The sequence below is a fragment of the Agrilus planipennis genome, unplaced genomic scaffold (assembly GCF_000699045.2).
Source record: "Agrilus planipennis isolate EAB-ADULT unplaced genomic scaffold, Apla_2.0 scaffold54, whole genome shotgun sequence".
NCBI lineage: Eukaryota > Metazoa > Arthropoda > Insecta > Coleoptera > Buprestidae > Agrilus > Agrilus planipennis.
In genome coordinates this window covers 1,270,419-1,288,509 of record NW_020439000.1, presented here as the reverse complement: position 1 = coordinate 1,288,509, position 18,091 = coordinate 1,270,419, and the positions used below count along the sequence as shown (strand labels likewise).

Genomic DNA, 18,091 nt, shown 5'->3' with positions numbered 1-18,091 from the left:
TATTTATATTATTAGTTTTTTAAAATTCTTAAATTGAGTGATTGCCTGTAACGACATCCGGATATAACGACGAAATTATAGTGGTCCCTTCGTCGTCGTTATATCCGAAATATTTTGTAAAAGGCGATTTTGCAGTTTGAATTAATTAATATAATTGAAAATCGCTTAAAACAATTTGTCGTAATTTTGTTATAAACATATTTCTAACAATGATATTGATAAAGGTCATTTACATATACTTCTTTGAGAAAATATTATTAGTTTATAATATATTAGACGAAGAAAACCGTTTTCCCGTCTTATATTTCAAAGTAGATGACACCGTTTCAAAAATACATTTTTGTACTTATCCTTCATCTTTTGAGGTTTCTGTTGACAAACAAAACTAAAACAACTTCTCATCTCGTTTTCTTACAAAGGCTTTTCTAATGGTTTTCGATCTTTTGTGGGTAACCACGAGGGTGGCTGTAAAAGCTCACACGTAAAGCTCCGTCTGGTGGATATTTTCTTTATTATTCTCGATCACATCGAAGCCAAAGCAACAAAAAAGTGCAATATTAACATTTTCACTTACCTTCGTTTATTGGATTTGAGAAGGATAAAACTCAATAAGCTAATGCAAAAGCGATTATATCAATAAGGTTCGATGTTTGAAAGTGTTATGGCGAGACATTGAATGAAAACGTAGAAAAAGGTTGACGCGATGTATGGAATTGTGAATGTGTTTTTAGTTTGAGAATTTCTAACGAAAGATTTTCGTACCATTGATACCAATGGGCTTGTTTCGTTGATGAGTTATCAATATTTACGTTAGTGTTAGTTAAATACAGTGTTTTGGTTCCTTCCTCTTTTCTGTAAAATGTATCATATTTACTAGGTAATAATTGTGATTTGTTTGCAGAATGTGCAGTTTAATTTCGAATTTAATGAAATTGGCATATTAGCGAGCTCTGTAAACTATTAATTTCAAACCAAATTAACATTTGTCTTCGAACATCAAATAACAGAGTTACAAATAATGTTTACATAGCGAATAAAATTATTGATGCAGTAGTAGAACTAATTAGTTTCAGTTAAAGTTAATCACATGTTGCTTTAAGCATTAAACATGTTCGCATGAATTTCTGTTTTCTCTTCGGAATTACTGACTTTAGGTAGATACTATGCTTAAACACAGGATAAATTAGGAAACAATTGATTTGTGGAACTTACCTGCGGGTAGTCACCAAATTTCGTTTGATAGTCAAAAACGTACAGGAAGGAATTCCGATGTTCAGTGGAATGTAGATCGGCAGTATGTATGACAGGAGCGACATACTGAGCGTCAGACAGGGCTTCGAGGGTTTCATCCCTTATATTTATGGGGTGTTGTACAGGCCTTTCCCAATCCGTATATTCATTTACAATCGTTGCTAAAATTTCTGAGAGGTGATAACTGTAAGTGTTTCTTACAAACGTCCTTAATATTCTTGATCTAAAACGTAAAAAACTTATGAAATAATTCGAAGTGGTCTGTATTCTGTCGAAACTGCCAGACGCGGATCGCGATTTCGATCTTTTTGGATCTCATCAGCGCGTCGCAGGCAGCTCCGACAGAACACAGACCAACTTTTACCTGCTGTCTTAACAGTGCGTTTTAGAAAATACTACAAATGGCGCAGTGAACGCCATCTGTAGCACGATGCTACATTTGTTAAGAACTTAGTTTAGAAGAAAATTTAAAAAACTAGAATAAATTGTAAATTTGTAAACCTTCTATCTGCTTCGATTCCGTATTGGTCATCCTCACTGTTAAATGCGAAATAGGCTTCGGCTTTGACTATTCCCAAGAGAAGATCGTACCGGGATAGCTTTGCTAAAGCGGGCTTTTTTAGAAGAACGTTGTCCAAAATGTTAATGGCATTTAGCGGTTCCTCTTTTCGGGGAATTACCGATTCGAAATCAGTGTAATGTGGGCTTTCTAAAAATAAAAGCAAATTTACTTACCAGGGCAAACATGATGTTCGACACGGTAAATACGCCATGTAATTTGTTTCGTAAAAGTGAAAAGGGAAGGAAAACATAAAAAAACCGTTTAGAATTTACGGACGTGAATGAAAAAGAATCGAAGTGATTGATAGGAGAAATACAATTAAGTTTATTGCATTGAAGCGTCACGTATTAGATTAGGAAAGCAATATTGAAGTAAATAAGTTATATTTAGCATCCACATATTACAATAATAGATGGATATGTCCCTTGGAGGTCCCTTGGTATAGTATACCTACCTTAAAAATAGTTTAGGTTTTATTAAAATGAAATAGAAGTTTGACATAATTTCTTTCATTTGACTGAATGACATATAGTTCAGAAGGAGAATATTTTCGAAATTGTAGAATACTTTTCATTTAAACATTAAGCGTTTAAAATGTGGCGTGATGGGCGGATGTTAAGAATACCGTGGATGGAATAGTTTAGAAATAAGGACGTATTAGAGAGTAAATATGGAAATCAGGAAGAAATAGGCGAGGTATATTGGTAAGACTCCTTCTCAGATACGAAGAGCTAGTTAGAGACATACAAGAAGGAGAAAAAAATATTAGGAGAGCAGAAGTAGATCTGGATTAGATTATTGTTCACAAATAGATATTTAGAAATTTAGATTATTCTAGTTTTCCATAGAGTCGGAAAAGGTGGAGGTGTACCTCCAACCAGTCTTTAGGCTGAAGACCTTCTGATAACGATGATGATAATGATTCGTTTCTATATACGAAAAGTAGTGTATGAGACATTTACCGGGAGGTTCTCCTGTGTCAATAACAACACCGTCAACGCTAGGTCCGAAGGCAAATGCAAAGTCTGGAGGGTGAACGGGAGTGGACATTAGGAGATCCAGCGGCCGTTCCCTAAGGCACTTGAGAAGATGAGGCTGCGGCAGTTCAGGAGAGCAGTTTGCGTGGATGGCCACCTGCGCTGCATAACGGGACGGTTCCTGTACCAAGGCCCAAGGAGATAGTGCTGAACCTGACATCAGAATTGCCCGGTGAAACAACACACCTGTAAACAAGGAAAAAAGAACATACTAAAAGGACATCCTAGAATAATTCTCTAATGTTTCAAAACGCACTGTGATGGACCCTAAGTAGAATCTGATGCTTTTATATTGATATTGGAAACGTTAAGGAAGGAGTGAGATTTCCCAACGTTCTACTTCTTGTACATGAGACTTCCCGGTTAATTAAGTTAGGTACAGATCAAACTGAAGTTTATATTTTTGACTTTGGCAGTTTGAAATATGCACCTATCAAAATTTGCGTATTACTTTCAGCGGATTTGGAAAAAATAAACTTTGTAAGCCTGATATATGTTAAATTTATAAGCTCGCATTTATGATTAGATTAATTTTCATTTTACAGGGTTTTTGTTTATTATATTTTTGCTTTTAAAGTTATTTGTTACTTTTATTAAAATACCTCCGTTAAAGCATCTTCATTGACATAACAAATTTCATAATAATTTAAATGAGTTTTTATACTACACGTGCTGCTATGTTTAAGTAATTTCCAAATTAAATCGCTACCGTAGAATTGCAGATTCAGTTTAACATCATTGCCGGATACAATGTGCGGCATTATTGAGACCGATTGTCCTAGTTTGACGCGAAATAACCATTTCAGAAGCTATTTTCCATTGACTTTACGTCTTTAGTAAAGCAACTGTGCTCGCTTTGGGAAACTGTAAATGTATTTTGTAGCAGTCAGATGCACGAACTTCCCAGTTACATGCTGTTCAGGAATTGACTTTGGGAGTAGGAAAACTGATTCAGGTAATAGAGCACGCATTACATCAAATTTCTTTCAAATTACGAAACGTATTTTACTTATTAAAGTAAGAGGGGTAGGCTGCAGATATTTTACTTTTACAATTTTTTGTCATCTTTTAATTAAAACTTTATTTTGAGTTATATTTAACAAGAAAAATGCTTTTTAAGCTTGAAATCTTAGAAATGAACCAGTAAGGTTTTCATAATAAGAAATTGTTTGTCTAAAACAGCAATTGTATTCGCAAACATTTACAACTCTCGAAAAAGCTCTTGTAGCTAATAACAAAGTACTAAATAAGAAACTAAATTGTTTATTTCTGTTTCCGTAACATAAAAATACCATTAATATATCTATCTGTAACATTTAGCAAAACATATTGCTTTATATGCATGTACATATATTCCACTTCTAGCATTTTTTTTTAAGATTATGGTTAAGATTTATATCCAGCCAATAAGTCAATTAGCGCCCGTCGCTAACAACACCAGTTGGCGACGATTCAAGACATTCTCCCTTATTGGGCGTCTACCGTTGATAAACGGGATCGCGAGTGCCTTTGTTAAAACTTTCATATCTCTCTTATTTCCAACTAACGTCTATAAATTACATCATTCAGCTTAATGTTAAGCTTGAAAATGATTTTCCAATGTTTTAATACGCTATATAACGGAATAAAAATAAAGCAAGGGAAGAAAAAGTAAGGAAGGAGCGAATATAAAGATAGGAGACGAAAAATTAGAACAACCGGCTAATTTTTTGGTACCTAGGATGTCAGTTAATTCAGGATGGAAGGACAACTGGAGATATACAATAGAGGATAGCGCTGGGTCGAGTCGCCCTCAACAAAAAGTAGTCACTTCTATTGGGATCCGTCAAATGGGAGGAGCCTAAAAACATGGCGCCGATTAGGGAAAATTTACCGTAGTTCCTATAGTGTACCGTGCAATTTCCAAGTTTTTAAATTACGATAAAATGATAAGTATTGACATAATATGTGATTGGGATGACACAAAGCCTCGGAAAGGAAATTTCGTTGAAGGTGAGCGTGTTTTTAATGCCAATCACATTATAAAATTCGGAAATAACAAATCCGGAAGCTAGCCTTCAAATTCCGTCAAGTTTACTGCCTACTTTTTACAAACTTCGGATTTAAAAAGTGATTCACGTTATATAATTGGTGAGGTGATTCTGGGTGATATAAAACGGTTAGTTTTTATTGGAAAGTAGTTAATGTAGGTGAAGGGTGAAGATCTACGTGCTATTGCAGCTTTTCACTGAACATATTAACTTTTTATTTAATTTAACTTTAGAAGAAAACTTCGTCGACTCCATCATCAAAAAAATTTTTACTTTTTTAACGTGTTTTATTATTTTATTAAACAATTTTACAATTTGCGTGCACAGTTCCTATGTAAATTTTTCCCTCATTCGAGTTATAAATTTTGCCACCACGGATGTTTTCCCGATCACTATTTTTTATCGAAATAGTTATGCGTTTTGATGAAGTGCAAAGTTCAGCAAATTCTAGTGAAACACCATGATACGTACCCGAATCAACTTGCAAATTCTTTCAGTTTTCTGGCTGTGTGTACTTATTGAAGCCGGTTAGTTAAATTTAATAATGTAAATGTATAAAATTATTTACGAGTGTATGAAAATTGGATTCGTTTTTATCTTGAGATAAAAATGAGACGATAAAAAATTTAATGTAAGGGTCTAACGCGAAGTTGAGCGAGAGATCATTATCTTCAAAATTGTATTAAAGTCACCAACGAAATTTAAAAAGAAAAAGAACTGAATAATGCGTACTGTAAAAGTGTATACATTTACTTTTCTTAAAATAAAATAATAAAACTTCCTTACTTTGTACAACTACCTAACGATTTCTGTTGTTGCAAATATTCGGATATTAATTAGACACTCAATTTTCATTTTTTAATTCACATTTGCTTTATTAATTAAATCAAACATTTTCACAAGAAGGAGATTCTCAATTTGACTATTATTTTTGTGAATGTTACGCGATTTCTTCGCCGATTTTAATGATTCCCTTTTATTGGATAGGCTACATCTTGAGGCCGATGTTTTCATTTAAATTTTAAGAAAATATTCCACCATTAAGAATAAATAAAATAGATTTATATAATTCAATAGTTTACCTTCTGGCACAGCACTTGAAGTTAACAGAAAATTTACGCATGCAGCACCAGTACCATGGCCTATTACAGTAACATTCGTAGGATCACCCCCAAATACGGCAATATTCTCTTGTAGCCAATGGAGGGCAGCTATTTGGTCCATAAGACCATAGTTTGCTGGCGATTTGGAGTACGGATCTGTATTTACATTTAAAAAACCTAAAACAAAAGAAGAATTTGTAAATTTTCATGTACTAGAATGTGTCTAGTGGAAATTAACGATAATGATATGATTTGTAAATTAAAGTAGAGGGTAATATATAGCTAATATACGCTGAATGTATAATTAAAATTTCGAAACCCAAAAAGTATTTTTCATGTATTTTCATTATTATATTTAAGTAAGTACTTCAGTAAGAAAGTGAAATTTCGTAAGAATTTAAATTAATTTAGTTACAACCCATCGGGCGAATTCTGTCAAACAAGAATGTTAATCTACTATGAAAATTGGTTTCACAATAATTAATCGTGGTTTTATTTTACTTCTCGGTTAAATTACTTCAGCATTTTTAAGTGCCATCTTCTTTCTGTCTCTGGTTTTACTTTTTGTTATAAGGAATCAGTTTTCGGATGTAACGCGTCTTCTCATAAAATAGATGTACCGTGAAATAGAGTTTGAAATTTAGCATACACGAATTTTAGATTATTTTTCTCCCAACTCACTTGAGAGATGCGAAAAACAAAATTGACTTCTTCTCACAAGTTGTCTGAATTATACCCGATTTCTGTATTTTCCATTTCGATCACGAACTTTCTTCCTGACTGGATCATGCCGGTTTTATAAACATTTTTTTAATTAAAAGGAAGAATGTTTTTATATAAAAGTAATGATTAGTAATAAAAACAGTTTGTTAATACTTTTCTCTAGAATAGTACATTTTAATTTACTCTGTTCTGTTTCGGTTGTGTTGCCATTTTATGAGTTAAACTATTTGAAGCAACTTTAAATATTCTTTTTTTTGGAACAAATCATTTTTGTTATATGAAATTTTCAGTTTGCTGTACTATATTTTAACACTAAATATATAATAAAAAGAAACTACAACTGTTTGAAAAAAGGGATCTACAAGAATGTCATCGGAGGAAGTGTTCTTTGTTCCTATGCCTGGATAACGCGATTGAAATATAGAGACAAACTAATTATTTTCGATATTTTTTACTTCTTTCAATTACCTTGTACTAATCTGTTCGCTAAAAGTTCAATTTATGCGTTTTGACCTTGTCGCACCAATCATATTATTAAAAAATGTTTTGCCAACCGATCAATAATTATAAATATGTTTGCAATTAAGTCCAAATGTCATGCAGGAACAATACGTAGATAGTACAAGTTTAACAATGAAATGAAGACTTTGGCAGACATATATTAGTAATAAGGAAAACTGAATTTTTCTTCGATAGTTATAGCGGTCGACCCTTTTGAGAGAAGGTATATATATTTAAGGGTTGGAGCTATTCATGTTTCATTTGGGTGACAAGTTCGTAATTTATTAATTCCTGCCAGGATGCAGTACGGAAAACGGCCACTTCCTTTTCTAAAAGTTCGAGCTCGGCAAAAAGGCTACTGGGCCGTAGTAATGCTGCCAAGCGCTCTAGGTCTGCAAGAGGCCAGCGCTTCTCGTTAACTGCATAATTATACTACTTCTCTGCCTGGACCCCGCTCAAAACAAGAAGTCGTATTTTTGTGGGTACATATAAAAGTAACTAAATTCAGTTCAAAACAGAAAATACTTTATTTAACGTCTCTAGCACATGGTCTATTAAGTTTTGTCGTTGTGTGTTTTTCTAAAAAGTACTCATTGTAGACCCTAGATAAAAATGTTCAGTCTGTCAGAGTCTCTGAAAGCGAGACTTGAGTCTCCGTCTCTCATCGAGTCTCTCTGGTGTCGCTGAGAGAGAAATTGTTCAGCGTCTCTGAACGAGAGACTCGAGTCGCTCATAGAGAGATCCTCATTTGGTAGCCAGTCTCTGAACGAGAGACTCGAATCTCTGAATTAACAATTTTATCGTTCGAGTCTCTCATTCAGAGACTGTGAGAGATCCATAAAAACACTTAGGCAATAACTGAGAGACTGAAAGACTGTGAGAGACGCTCTCAGAGACGCTGAAAGACTCTGAGAGACTGGAGAGAGACTGAAAAATTTTGTCTAGGGGATCTCACTCCCTCTTTCTTGTTAATATTTTTTTTAAATTCTTTCTGCAAGAAACCATTTATTGTGTAGTTCGATAGCAAGAACCAAGAACCATTCAAACATAAAGGTGCATATATACCAATGTCTTTTTCCATCTGTCTGTGACAAAGGTCCTCGATTGGCGCGCAGGAAAGAATATGGACGAGCATTGCACAGAGTGGGTCGTTAACCCCATTCCGTAATAGATGGGGTGCAAATTGTCATCTGCAGTATTCGCCTACCCTAGACCGTATTCATAACTCGTTTGATTTTCTTATTTAAGCGTATAATGCACACATTCAGCTGGAATGCAAATATTGCAACGGAACGGGGTTTGAAAAATGCTTGAGAAAAATGTCGCACAAAGAATTGTTTCCTCTTGCATCCCTTTGGAATGCATACATCAAACGAGCTGGCTTACTAATGATCCGGAAGGCGATTCAGCACGGCGAAAAATTAAACGGTTTTAGTTAAAAATATTCGAACAAAAGTTGTCTTTTGTAAAAGTCGCATCGTAGTAATTTCGGCGAGAAATCTTGAAAGAAGTTTTGAGAAGGCACAACCCGTAAAGCAGATATGAAACCAAAAACGGTATTTCTTAATTAGGATAAAACATTAAGACACCCTGCTTTATGGTAGTAATGAGCAAAACCAAAGCATCAGCGTTTCACGTTCAGTTTTATTTAAAAACTCTTAATAAAATCCTACATTTCTGCATCTTTAACTACGTTTTAAATGTCTCCGTAAATAATGATGGTTTGGAGATTGTTCATCGAAAGAATTACTGTCCTTCTTAATTTTTTAATTTGAATGCTAAGTCTGAAATATAATTTTTAAGTCATTCTGAGATAATTCAAAAGGTAACTGTAATTTCCACTTTTCTTTCACCTTTTGTTTAATTGTTTTCCCAGATTGAGTCTTGATTTGAGCCAACAAGTACCGCACTCTCTTTATGTTTCAACTAAAGTTTTAATTGCTTTTGAAGTTGAAATTTATTAACAATTTAGAACATTGTAATGCGTTTGTTGTGGACATTATTGGCTTTTATCTGTTAATCGGAACGAGAATTTTCATATGAAATTAGTAATTATATTTTGATATACAAATAACGCAATATCTCTAGCATAAATTCATCGACAAAAATTACGGGTTAAATATAAATTCAAATTTAACATAATCATAACAGAATCTAAAGGACCAACACTACATTAATAGAAAGGAGCGCTTTCTAATTATAAGTATAGATGTGATATTAATATCGGGAATGATGTTTCACAGTAGGTACTTAATTATTTCTTATACCATTTTAAAAAGTGTAGCCAGATGATTACGTTAAATGTTTTTTTAGTACATTTTTATTTAGATAATAATTTTTTTGATGAATTGAAAATGGATTAGTGAGAATTAGCCATCAGCCAGTCTTCTCCAGTAAATGACGACACTTATTTTTTTTTAAGATTAAAAAAAAGGCGAAATATAGTTGAAATGGTAGAAACTTCTTTGGAATACGCATTACTAACTTTTAGCAATTCATTTCGACCAAAAGTGGCATAAATACAGTCATTTTGTCTGTTCGTTTTCGGTTTACTTCCCATTTAGCGAAGAGGAAATGTAAATGCGTTTTTAGAGGATTATTTTGTGTGTAATAGCTTTCAATATTTAATTAGAGTTGTTGTATTATTTATAAATAATTTTCACTGGTTTAATTTATTACTATATGAATTCGTTTGCATTTGACAAGTATAAGGGGAGAAATTGATTGTATATGCTTCAAAAGAAATATCCTGTTCCCGAAGGTTTGCGCCTATAATAATGGAAGGAGGTTGAGGCGTTCAAGAGATCGCGATAAATTATAATCGAAAGCTCGTTTGAATGCGTGTAAGGCGCTTAACCGGTAGAACAATAACCGCGATACCTTGAATAAATGGACCGATAACGAACGTCGTTGTTTACAAAGTGCACGTTCCCAGGGAGCGTCGACATTTATATCGTAACGATACTCAGTTTCGATCCTTTTTCAACAAATAAATGGCAGAAACAAATCGCACCTGGGTACCCAGCTCTGATCCCTAAACGCACCGTAAACGATCGACCTTTTTTATCTTTCGTTCATATAAAAGCGTTTTTTAGTTTACGGTTTCGACCATCAGAACTGTCCTAAATCCCAACGTGTCAAAATCAATTTTAAAAGCATTTCAAAAAACTGTAAAAACGACGAATATACATACATATGCTCTTAATTTATACGTCAAAGGAAGTTGTCAACTGCGAAATGAAACAATAAGGTCTTTAATACCTGTCAAGATTCATGAAGTGGTTAATTTTTCCTTTTACTGTACAGTTTGTGAGTCTTTTACTTGATACATAATCATATTTACAAGTTGGTGGAAATCTAAGGTTTGGCTTGACAGTTTTCGCTTTTCATTTATCGAGATGATAAAATACATTTGCGTACACTTCAAAAGTGACCTTCCAATACATACTATTTATACATGAGTTTCAGTATTTTATATATTATAAATTAATTATTATTTCAATTGGATGACACACATTAGTAAAGCCAAGGAGCGATTAAACACTATTGTTAATTTTAGAAAACAATAATTGTAATGAACATCAAGTTATTAAACTTTTTGAATCTGGAATTGATGATGATCTATATAAAAACAACAGTATTAAGATTTTACAAAATTCTTCGCTAAGAAATGATACAAACTTAGTAATCATGCCGATGAAAATCTGCAAGGTAACTACCTTACTAACTACCCTAGAACATATGCCACCTGGTGTGGTATTTTAGAGAATTTATACAGAAATTAGGGTTTTGTCTTCCATCGTTCAATATTATGATGAAGCATTTATTTGATTAGATAAAAGTTTTAATCAAATCGAATGTCTATGTTCTGGAGTTCTTGGCATGATCCGTAAGTTCTGCTTTCGATCTAATGAAAACATGGTTTGGATTCCATTTTCGATTCCATGTTAGCCGAGACAGCGGTGCATTTCATACAAAACGCGACGAGAGCGGTAGAAAAACCTTTTGGCGACGTAACAAAAACATAGCGGGGCGTTGGAAACGTACGCTACTGCGAAAGAGCAGTAGAATTAAAATGGATTTTCTTCCCCCACGGTGTCTCGTGCCTAGAATACTAAAATCCTTTGTTTTTACATCTTACTCGAAGCGATGCGCTAAGTACTTTCAAGCAGGAAGATAAAACCCATGCTGCACAACATTCCGGATTATGTTTATACATTTATTTTTAAGTCAGTTAAACTTTAAAAACTGAGCACTACATGCTGAATCCACTTCGTTAGCAACTGTTTAAACTGCTCTACATGCAAATGGCACATTTCTGGTATAGTCGGGACGTAGAAATTGCACTATTCTGACATCTATGTATATGCATCTTTGTATAGATTTAAATGACTAATTTAAGTGTGTTCCTAATATAAAACAAAGCAAAATGACAAAATGTCTAATATTTTACTTGTCTTGTGTGTCATTTCCTGGTAGAATTTAATGTAAGATACTGAACACATGAAATATTTTAGTAGCAGCAAATTCAACTAGGTGGCGATCCACTGCCTGTACTTGAATTAAATCCTTTCGTCAACTAAGTTGCAGATGTTGGTAGGCAAATAATCCTTCATATTCAATACACTTGTAAATCTTAAAGGCAATTTGTGGTTGGGTTTTATAGTTAATTGTATTGCATATCTTGTAATATAGTAAATTTTCGGTTTTCAATCGAAACCTTATAGATACGTCGTTGAAGGTTTTAGGCTATGTGTATAACGATATAACTTGTAGGGGTTAAACAATGATAACAAATGTTAAACAAACAAAATGGGCTTTGCTATTAGCCAGTGAATATCATTTTACATGTAACAATCAGCTCTAAAATATAAGCATATCGATGAAGAGTTAGATCAGAATATGGCTTTCTGAAATTGAAAACCAGCTTAGTATTTATTGAATATTTATGTCAGAAAGACGAATTGAACACCGTAGAAAGGTTCTCATATAGAGAGGACAATGGCGACATAAAAGGCTAATTAAATTATACTTCATTTACTTTCTGTAGCGATGTGCCCCTTCCAATGTCTTGGATGTGCACTGGCAAAATCGTAGGTAGGGAGAAAAAGCTCATTATACTCTCGACTCTTGTTCATTAAACATACTTTTTCATACAGTACCTGCCAAAAGTTTTGTTCAATCATAAATAGTAGTGCGAGTCGAAAACAAGCGTTAAAGCCTTTAATATGTCTTCAAATATAAATAAACATCTCGTTGATATTTTCAGTAATAAATGGTGCCAATAACAGCCAATTTTTCCGTGCAGTACTGTATGGATTATACGTTCCTCACCGGTTAAGAGTTTGGCTGAGAGTTGTCTCTTTCCTTTTCTGGCCTAGTGCTGTTCTTTTCTACCATGCGCCGGTCAAACTTAAGGTTACATCGCTACAAAAAGTAAACGAAGTATACCTAGATCCTCGCATGAGTTAATTTTTACAATTGCTATTTATTTCAACTCCCATAGAAATAATTAATTTTTCTGAAAATTATGGAATTCTACGATTCTACTTCGTATTAGTGTTTTTTTCTGATATCCTTTCACTTTTTATTTCCGTTGATATGCAAGTGGAACGTGGCTGAAAGATATTTCATTGGCACACATTTGCTGTGATTAATTGAAAAGCACGTTTCCATGGCCTTCTTTTGTACTCTGATGGTGCTTTTTACATGGAGGTTTTTATTTTGAACCCGTGGATGTGCCGGCTGCGGAAGCGTAAAGCTGATTAATGATTCATATGCAAAGTAGATATAAGTTCAGGAATTTTCATCAACGTTTCAGAGATTTACGAGTGTGAGACAGTTTATTCGATTAGCAGTCGATAAGTCGTTAGCGGGTATTAATAATTTTTAGGGTGACACGTGGTAAAGCGTTTTATATTTTTTTGAGTGACGGACGTGAGATTTTTAATGACCAAAAAAGATAATGAGTTATCAAGAGACAAAAAATTATAGGATGCTGTTTCTTTAAGAGGATGTTCAGTCATTCCACGAAGAAGTGGAGAGCTTTCACTGAAACCATGGTACACCAAGGGAAGGAAGTAGTGCTAAACCATTTGTAACATTTAAGCTACCCCTAGGAACATTTTCGTCCCCTCTATCTGTCCATAATCGCCACAAACTGGAAACTTGATGGCAAAATATAAAGTATAAACCTTCCCTTATTTCCCGCAATTTATACTAAATATATCTAAGTAAATGAAATAAAATGACTGGTGTTATTGATGACAACAAAATAATTGAATTATAATGCCCCATCAACCAAAGAATTTAAAAAATCAAAATGTAGGATTTAGGCTTTTCTTCGATGTGCTCTGTTTTTTTCAAATGCTTTGAAGTTTCGGTTTCTTCAGTGCTGCTTTCAGAATTAGTTTATGTCGTTCATGAACATTTCAAAACCAAGAAAATCCTAATACCATATGTTATACTATTCTGCTTGCTCGTTGGTTGACTATTACTACCATGTTCTGTTAGATTGGCCCGTTTATTCATAATTGAAAGTGATTTGGTTATTTGAGAGAATTTTCGTAATTGTTTAATATTGGCGTATTACGAATTTGGAATGTTCTAGTTTTATGGAAATGTGAAGATTAGCTCTCAGCATAGGAGATAATGAAAGTGCGTGTCCAACCAGTCTTAGGACTGACGAACTTATGATGATGATTAAGGTACCTGAGTACAGTGAAAATGCCTTACAAAAGTATATTTTTTTCCTTTACAATGCGTGATTTTAGTATGAGGAAATGCGTGCTAATGTAATGCCTCTAAAGCAACTCGAAAAAAGCACTCAGTAAACAGAAGCACTTGGGTTAAGAATCACAATGAATTTAAAAGGAAATAAAATTGGTTTGGTAAAGCTAAAAGTGTATAAAAGAGCATTTGCAGACACAACAAAGGTATTCGCAAATTGGTGTTTTAAACATCAATCAACAATTGAGTGGAAAAAGAAAAGAGTAAAGGAAATGTTCCGTTATTTGCTGAAATATATTTATTTTCTTATATTTCATCAACTTTTTCTGTGACATTTGTTGAGGCAATGTTTTTCTAAAAATCGAAGATTGGATTCATTGTATTTACTGTCTTAAATGGATGCATGAAAACTATACTCCGTTAGAAAATATTTGTGATACATGTGGAAAAAAGGCAAAAGAAAAGACTGCAGACAGGGAAAATCAAGGCAGGGGTAAAGGAAAAGGAAAAAGGACGAAGAAATAATATGGCCATCTTATACGCTTTGCTATGGCCATCTGACACGGATGGGTCGGATAAGATGACCACTTACTTATTTTTTTTTTAATTTAATTACTAAAATGTCAATTGATAAATCGTCACCAAAGTCTGTAAAACCAAAGTTGATTAATAAAAGATTAATAATAAAGAACAGATTTTCATTTCTTTTTGTAATAATTATATAAAATTCTACCTTAAAGAAAATACGGCCATATCACCCTGAATTACCCTATATTACTGTACTCTTTCATTTTTATTTGCTGTATACTTATAGAGGCAAATGGGTAACTTTAGAGTAGTGGATTTCTGATATAAAGTTTTCAAGGAGATAGATAGATAGATTATGTTTTATACACATCTATAAAAGTGCATTAACTAATTGTATTACAACATATGAATTTTACAAACTAAATGTTCTTATTCTTCTCGCTTTTCTGCTATTTTTCTTCTCCATAATATTTCTCTCATTTTTTTCAGACGATTTTTTATTTTCATTGGAATTTCCCATTTTTTATAGCATTTCCTGTTATTCCACATCTCTCTTCTTTCCCCTTTTACATATTTCCCTTGTGATTTTCTTTTCTTCGGTTTGAATATTCGATATATTATTTTAGTAACATATTGTCTTTTTAATTTAACACTTATTCTTCGTACTTTAAAGCTCTTTTTGTTTAAAAATAAAAGGTGATCTACATGAAGTCAGTTTTTGTCGATTTAAAAGACAGTGTTTTTCAATTAAAAATTAGATTAACTAGGTACCTACTATAGACTCCACTAAATCAATATTAATTGTGAGATATTTACTGAAAGTTAATAAGTAAGTATAACAATTAATTTATTACTACTAGAAAAGTATGTTAGGAAAAGTCCCTAAATGATCCTTGCGGCATTTTAAATTAAGATTAAGTTTACTTCTAAATTAATAGTTGTTTCCGTTTCCGGTTAGATGAAGGAGATGCTCCAATCACAAAAACGTCTTTATACATAATTTATCGTCCAGTTAAGCAGCGCTGTGAAAAATTTCCTTGACGGTCCAGTGTTTCCTCTGTATGTGAGAAAATGTGTAGTTTTATAGCTGTGTGGATACAGGAGAAGGGGAAAGACAAACAATGAATTACACAAATATTTCTCTGCCATCTTCATGGCACTTTTATAACCCAGTGGACTTGTAGAAACAGCCGACTTCAACTTAATAATGCGTTACTTTTTCCACAGCCAGCTTGGAATGCTCGTAAACACATGCCGCTTAGAAGAGCAAAAAAATTGAAAAGAACGAGTACGAACATCTGGTCCCCTATATATCATCCCGTTCATGGAAAATGATACATTGTCTAATGTCGAACGAAGATGTCATCTTCGACGTGCCAAAGTTTTATAATGGCAATAGAAACGGCAGTTTTTAAACTCTGTTTTTTGTCAATAATTTGCTGTAAGCTTTTCTGTTCTATGGAAGTGGAAAAATTCGTTCTAGGTATGCCGCTTATTAAAAAAGTTTTCCCGACAAACTGTCTGGTACTTTGCGTCACATGTTAAAAGGATCAAACAACAAATACTGAATTGAAACATCAGCAGGTTAAATGTCTAATGTTTTTAAAGAGTTGTGAATACTGACTTGAAATATTATCACCTGTTGTATTCATTCGTATCAAAAATTTCCTACTTATCAATACTATCTAATTGTTTATCATACAAAGTCATTTGTTTTTAAAAATTAAACTTCAATAGGATGTACTTGTTATATAGTTATTTATTAGATTTTTTAAATTGCATTTTAGTGTATTGTTGGTGGTAAAACTGTATTTTAGATTATTACCTACTAGTAGATAAAACTGCAGTAATTGAACCAATAAATATATAATCTCAGTTAATACGACGATGTGTGATATTAATCGCTTGTTTCGAAATGGAATTTTCTCGCTGTCTCTTTGATTTGGGGAACATGAGGAATGTGAATGGGAACATAAGGGATTTCCGTCTGATGCAGGGTGTCAAGCGGAATAGAGTTATTCGAATATCATCGTGGTCGTATTCGGGAACTTACCTAGGATTCCTAATCGGTAATTAATTGTGACTACGACGACGCTTCCATAGCTGGCTAGGACGCTCCCGTCATATGGATTGCCAGAATTCCATTCATAACTTTCTCCGTGGATGAACACGACCACCGGATACTTGAGAGCCGAACTGCTGCCTGCTTCACGCGTTCCTGCTGAATGAAAAGAAAAACCGATTGAATGGGATTTTTCAACTGCAAAATGCAATTAGTCAGAGAAAAGATATAAATTGCTTTATATAGCATGATCTCTATTTTAAGACACGTAGAGTTTTTGAGATTTTTTTAATTATAAGAGTGACAGACAGTTGTTCTACGTTAAATTGCGTTAATTTTTTTCGTTTCTAAGTATCGCACTTATTTGATTTTGCTCACATTCTGATTAGTTTTTCACGTTTTTTTGTTGTTTCCTTTTCCAATTCAAACCTAATGGACTTTAGAAAGTGGAAGGAAATTACGAAGTATCTTACGCATTAACGTTTCAAGAAGAATTCTAAGACGTTTATTTACGTTTATATTAGATTCAAAGCAGAAAATAGAGATTTAAAAGGAAATTAGAACGTTTAAGGGTTTCATATTATCAGCATTTAAGCGAATTAAAAACCACAAAATTCTGATGGAAAATCAAATCTGTTCTTAGATCCGTATCTCTTATTTTGAGGCATAATTTAAATCGATGAAAATTAAACAGAAAAATCCGAGATGTAGGAGATAGTTATACGTAACAATTCAATTTTATATTTTGTCGTTATATAATAGGCTTAATTGTTTTAGAAAATGTTCAACATTTAAACGCTGTAACAAGAATCTAAATGTCTTTAAATCAGATCATTGCAAACCACCGGAAACCAGAGCGTAAATACAGATTTGGGATACTTGTCAATACTCGGGTTATTCTTCATTGATTGTTTAATAACACCTACCCTTCTCTAATTGCTTTGGTACTTATGGGAATCAGCAGTTGTACAGATGACGTCCACTATTATATCTTGTTAAGTTTCTAGTGTTGTTTTAGGTCCTCGGCCTTAATTATTGGCAAGTTAAAGTTATTGTAAATCTTAGATTTACTTAATTGTTTGAAAAGATATTACATACATTATATTACAATAGATTTATAAAGTGGTTGTAAAATGTAGGAGGTAGCAAGTAATTAATGGTTTTTGCTATATCGATTTATACTCGATTGAAAATAGCTGCCGGTGCCTACGCGTGTATGGCAATCGTGTCGCAATTCGTTCCATTATTCTACATGCCGTTTATATACGTATGACGGCGAACTGTTGGCTGAAAATTTCAAAACGAATGACAACGATTTCGTTTCCCTTTGTTTACGAGCAGAGTTCGCTCCCGTTATTCAGACGCGTTACAATTCCAGAGATTAAATCATCTGCCGTTGCCGCATAATCTGGAAACTAATAAAGATATCACCAAATCCAGTAAAGCTGCGGCTGCGGCGCGCAGTCGATGGTTGTTGTTTGTAACAATGTTATTTACCGGCCAGGGACAGGGGCTGAATTTCAGCTGTTTAGACATTCCTTTGCTTGTGTTTAATTAAAATGATT

At 33.5% G+C, this 18,091-nt stretch overlaps 1 protein-coding gene across 1 annotated transcript in view; it reads right to left on the bottom strand.

Annotated features, from left to right (window-relative positions):
• LOC108739759 (neuroligin-1) overlaps positions 1–18,091 on the bottom strand; it is a 44,990-nt gene that overhangs the window by 26,752 nt on the left and 147 nt on the right. The window contains exons 2-6 of the mRNA XM_025975841.1: positions 16,518–16,724; positions 5,963–6,160; positions 2,776–3,036; positions 1,753–1,960; positions 1,213–1,474 (exon numbers count right to left, since the gene is read on the bottom strand). Of these exons, the coding sequence (XP_025831626.1) occupies positions 1,213–1,474; positions 1,753–1,960; positions 2,776–3,036; positions 5,963–6,160; positions 16,518–16,724 (1,136 nt within the window). The remainder of the gene's footprint in view (positions 1–1,212; positions 1,475–1,752; positions 1,961–2,775; positions 3,037–5,962; positions 6,161–16,517; positions 16,725–18,091) is intronic.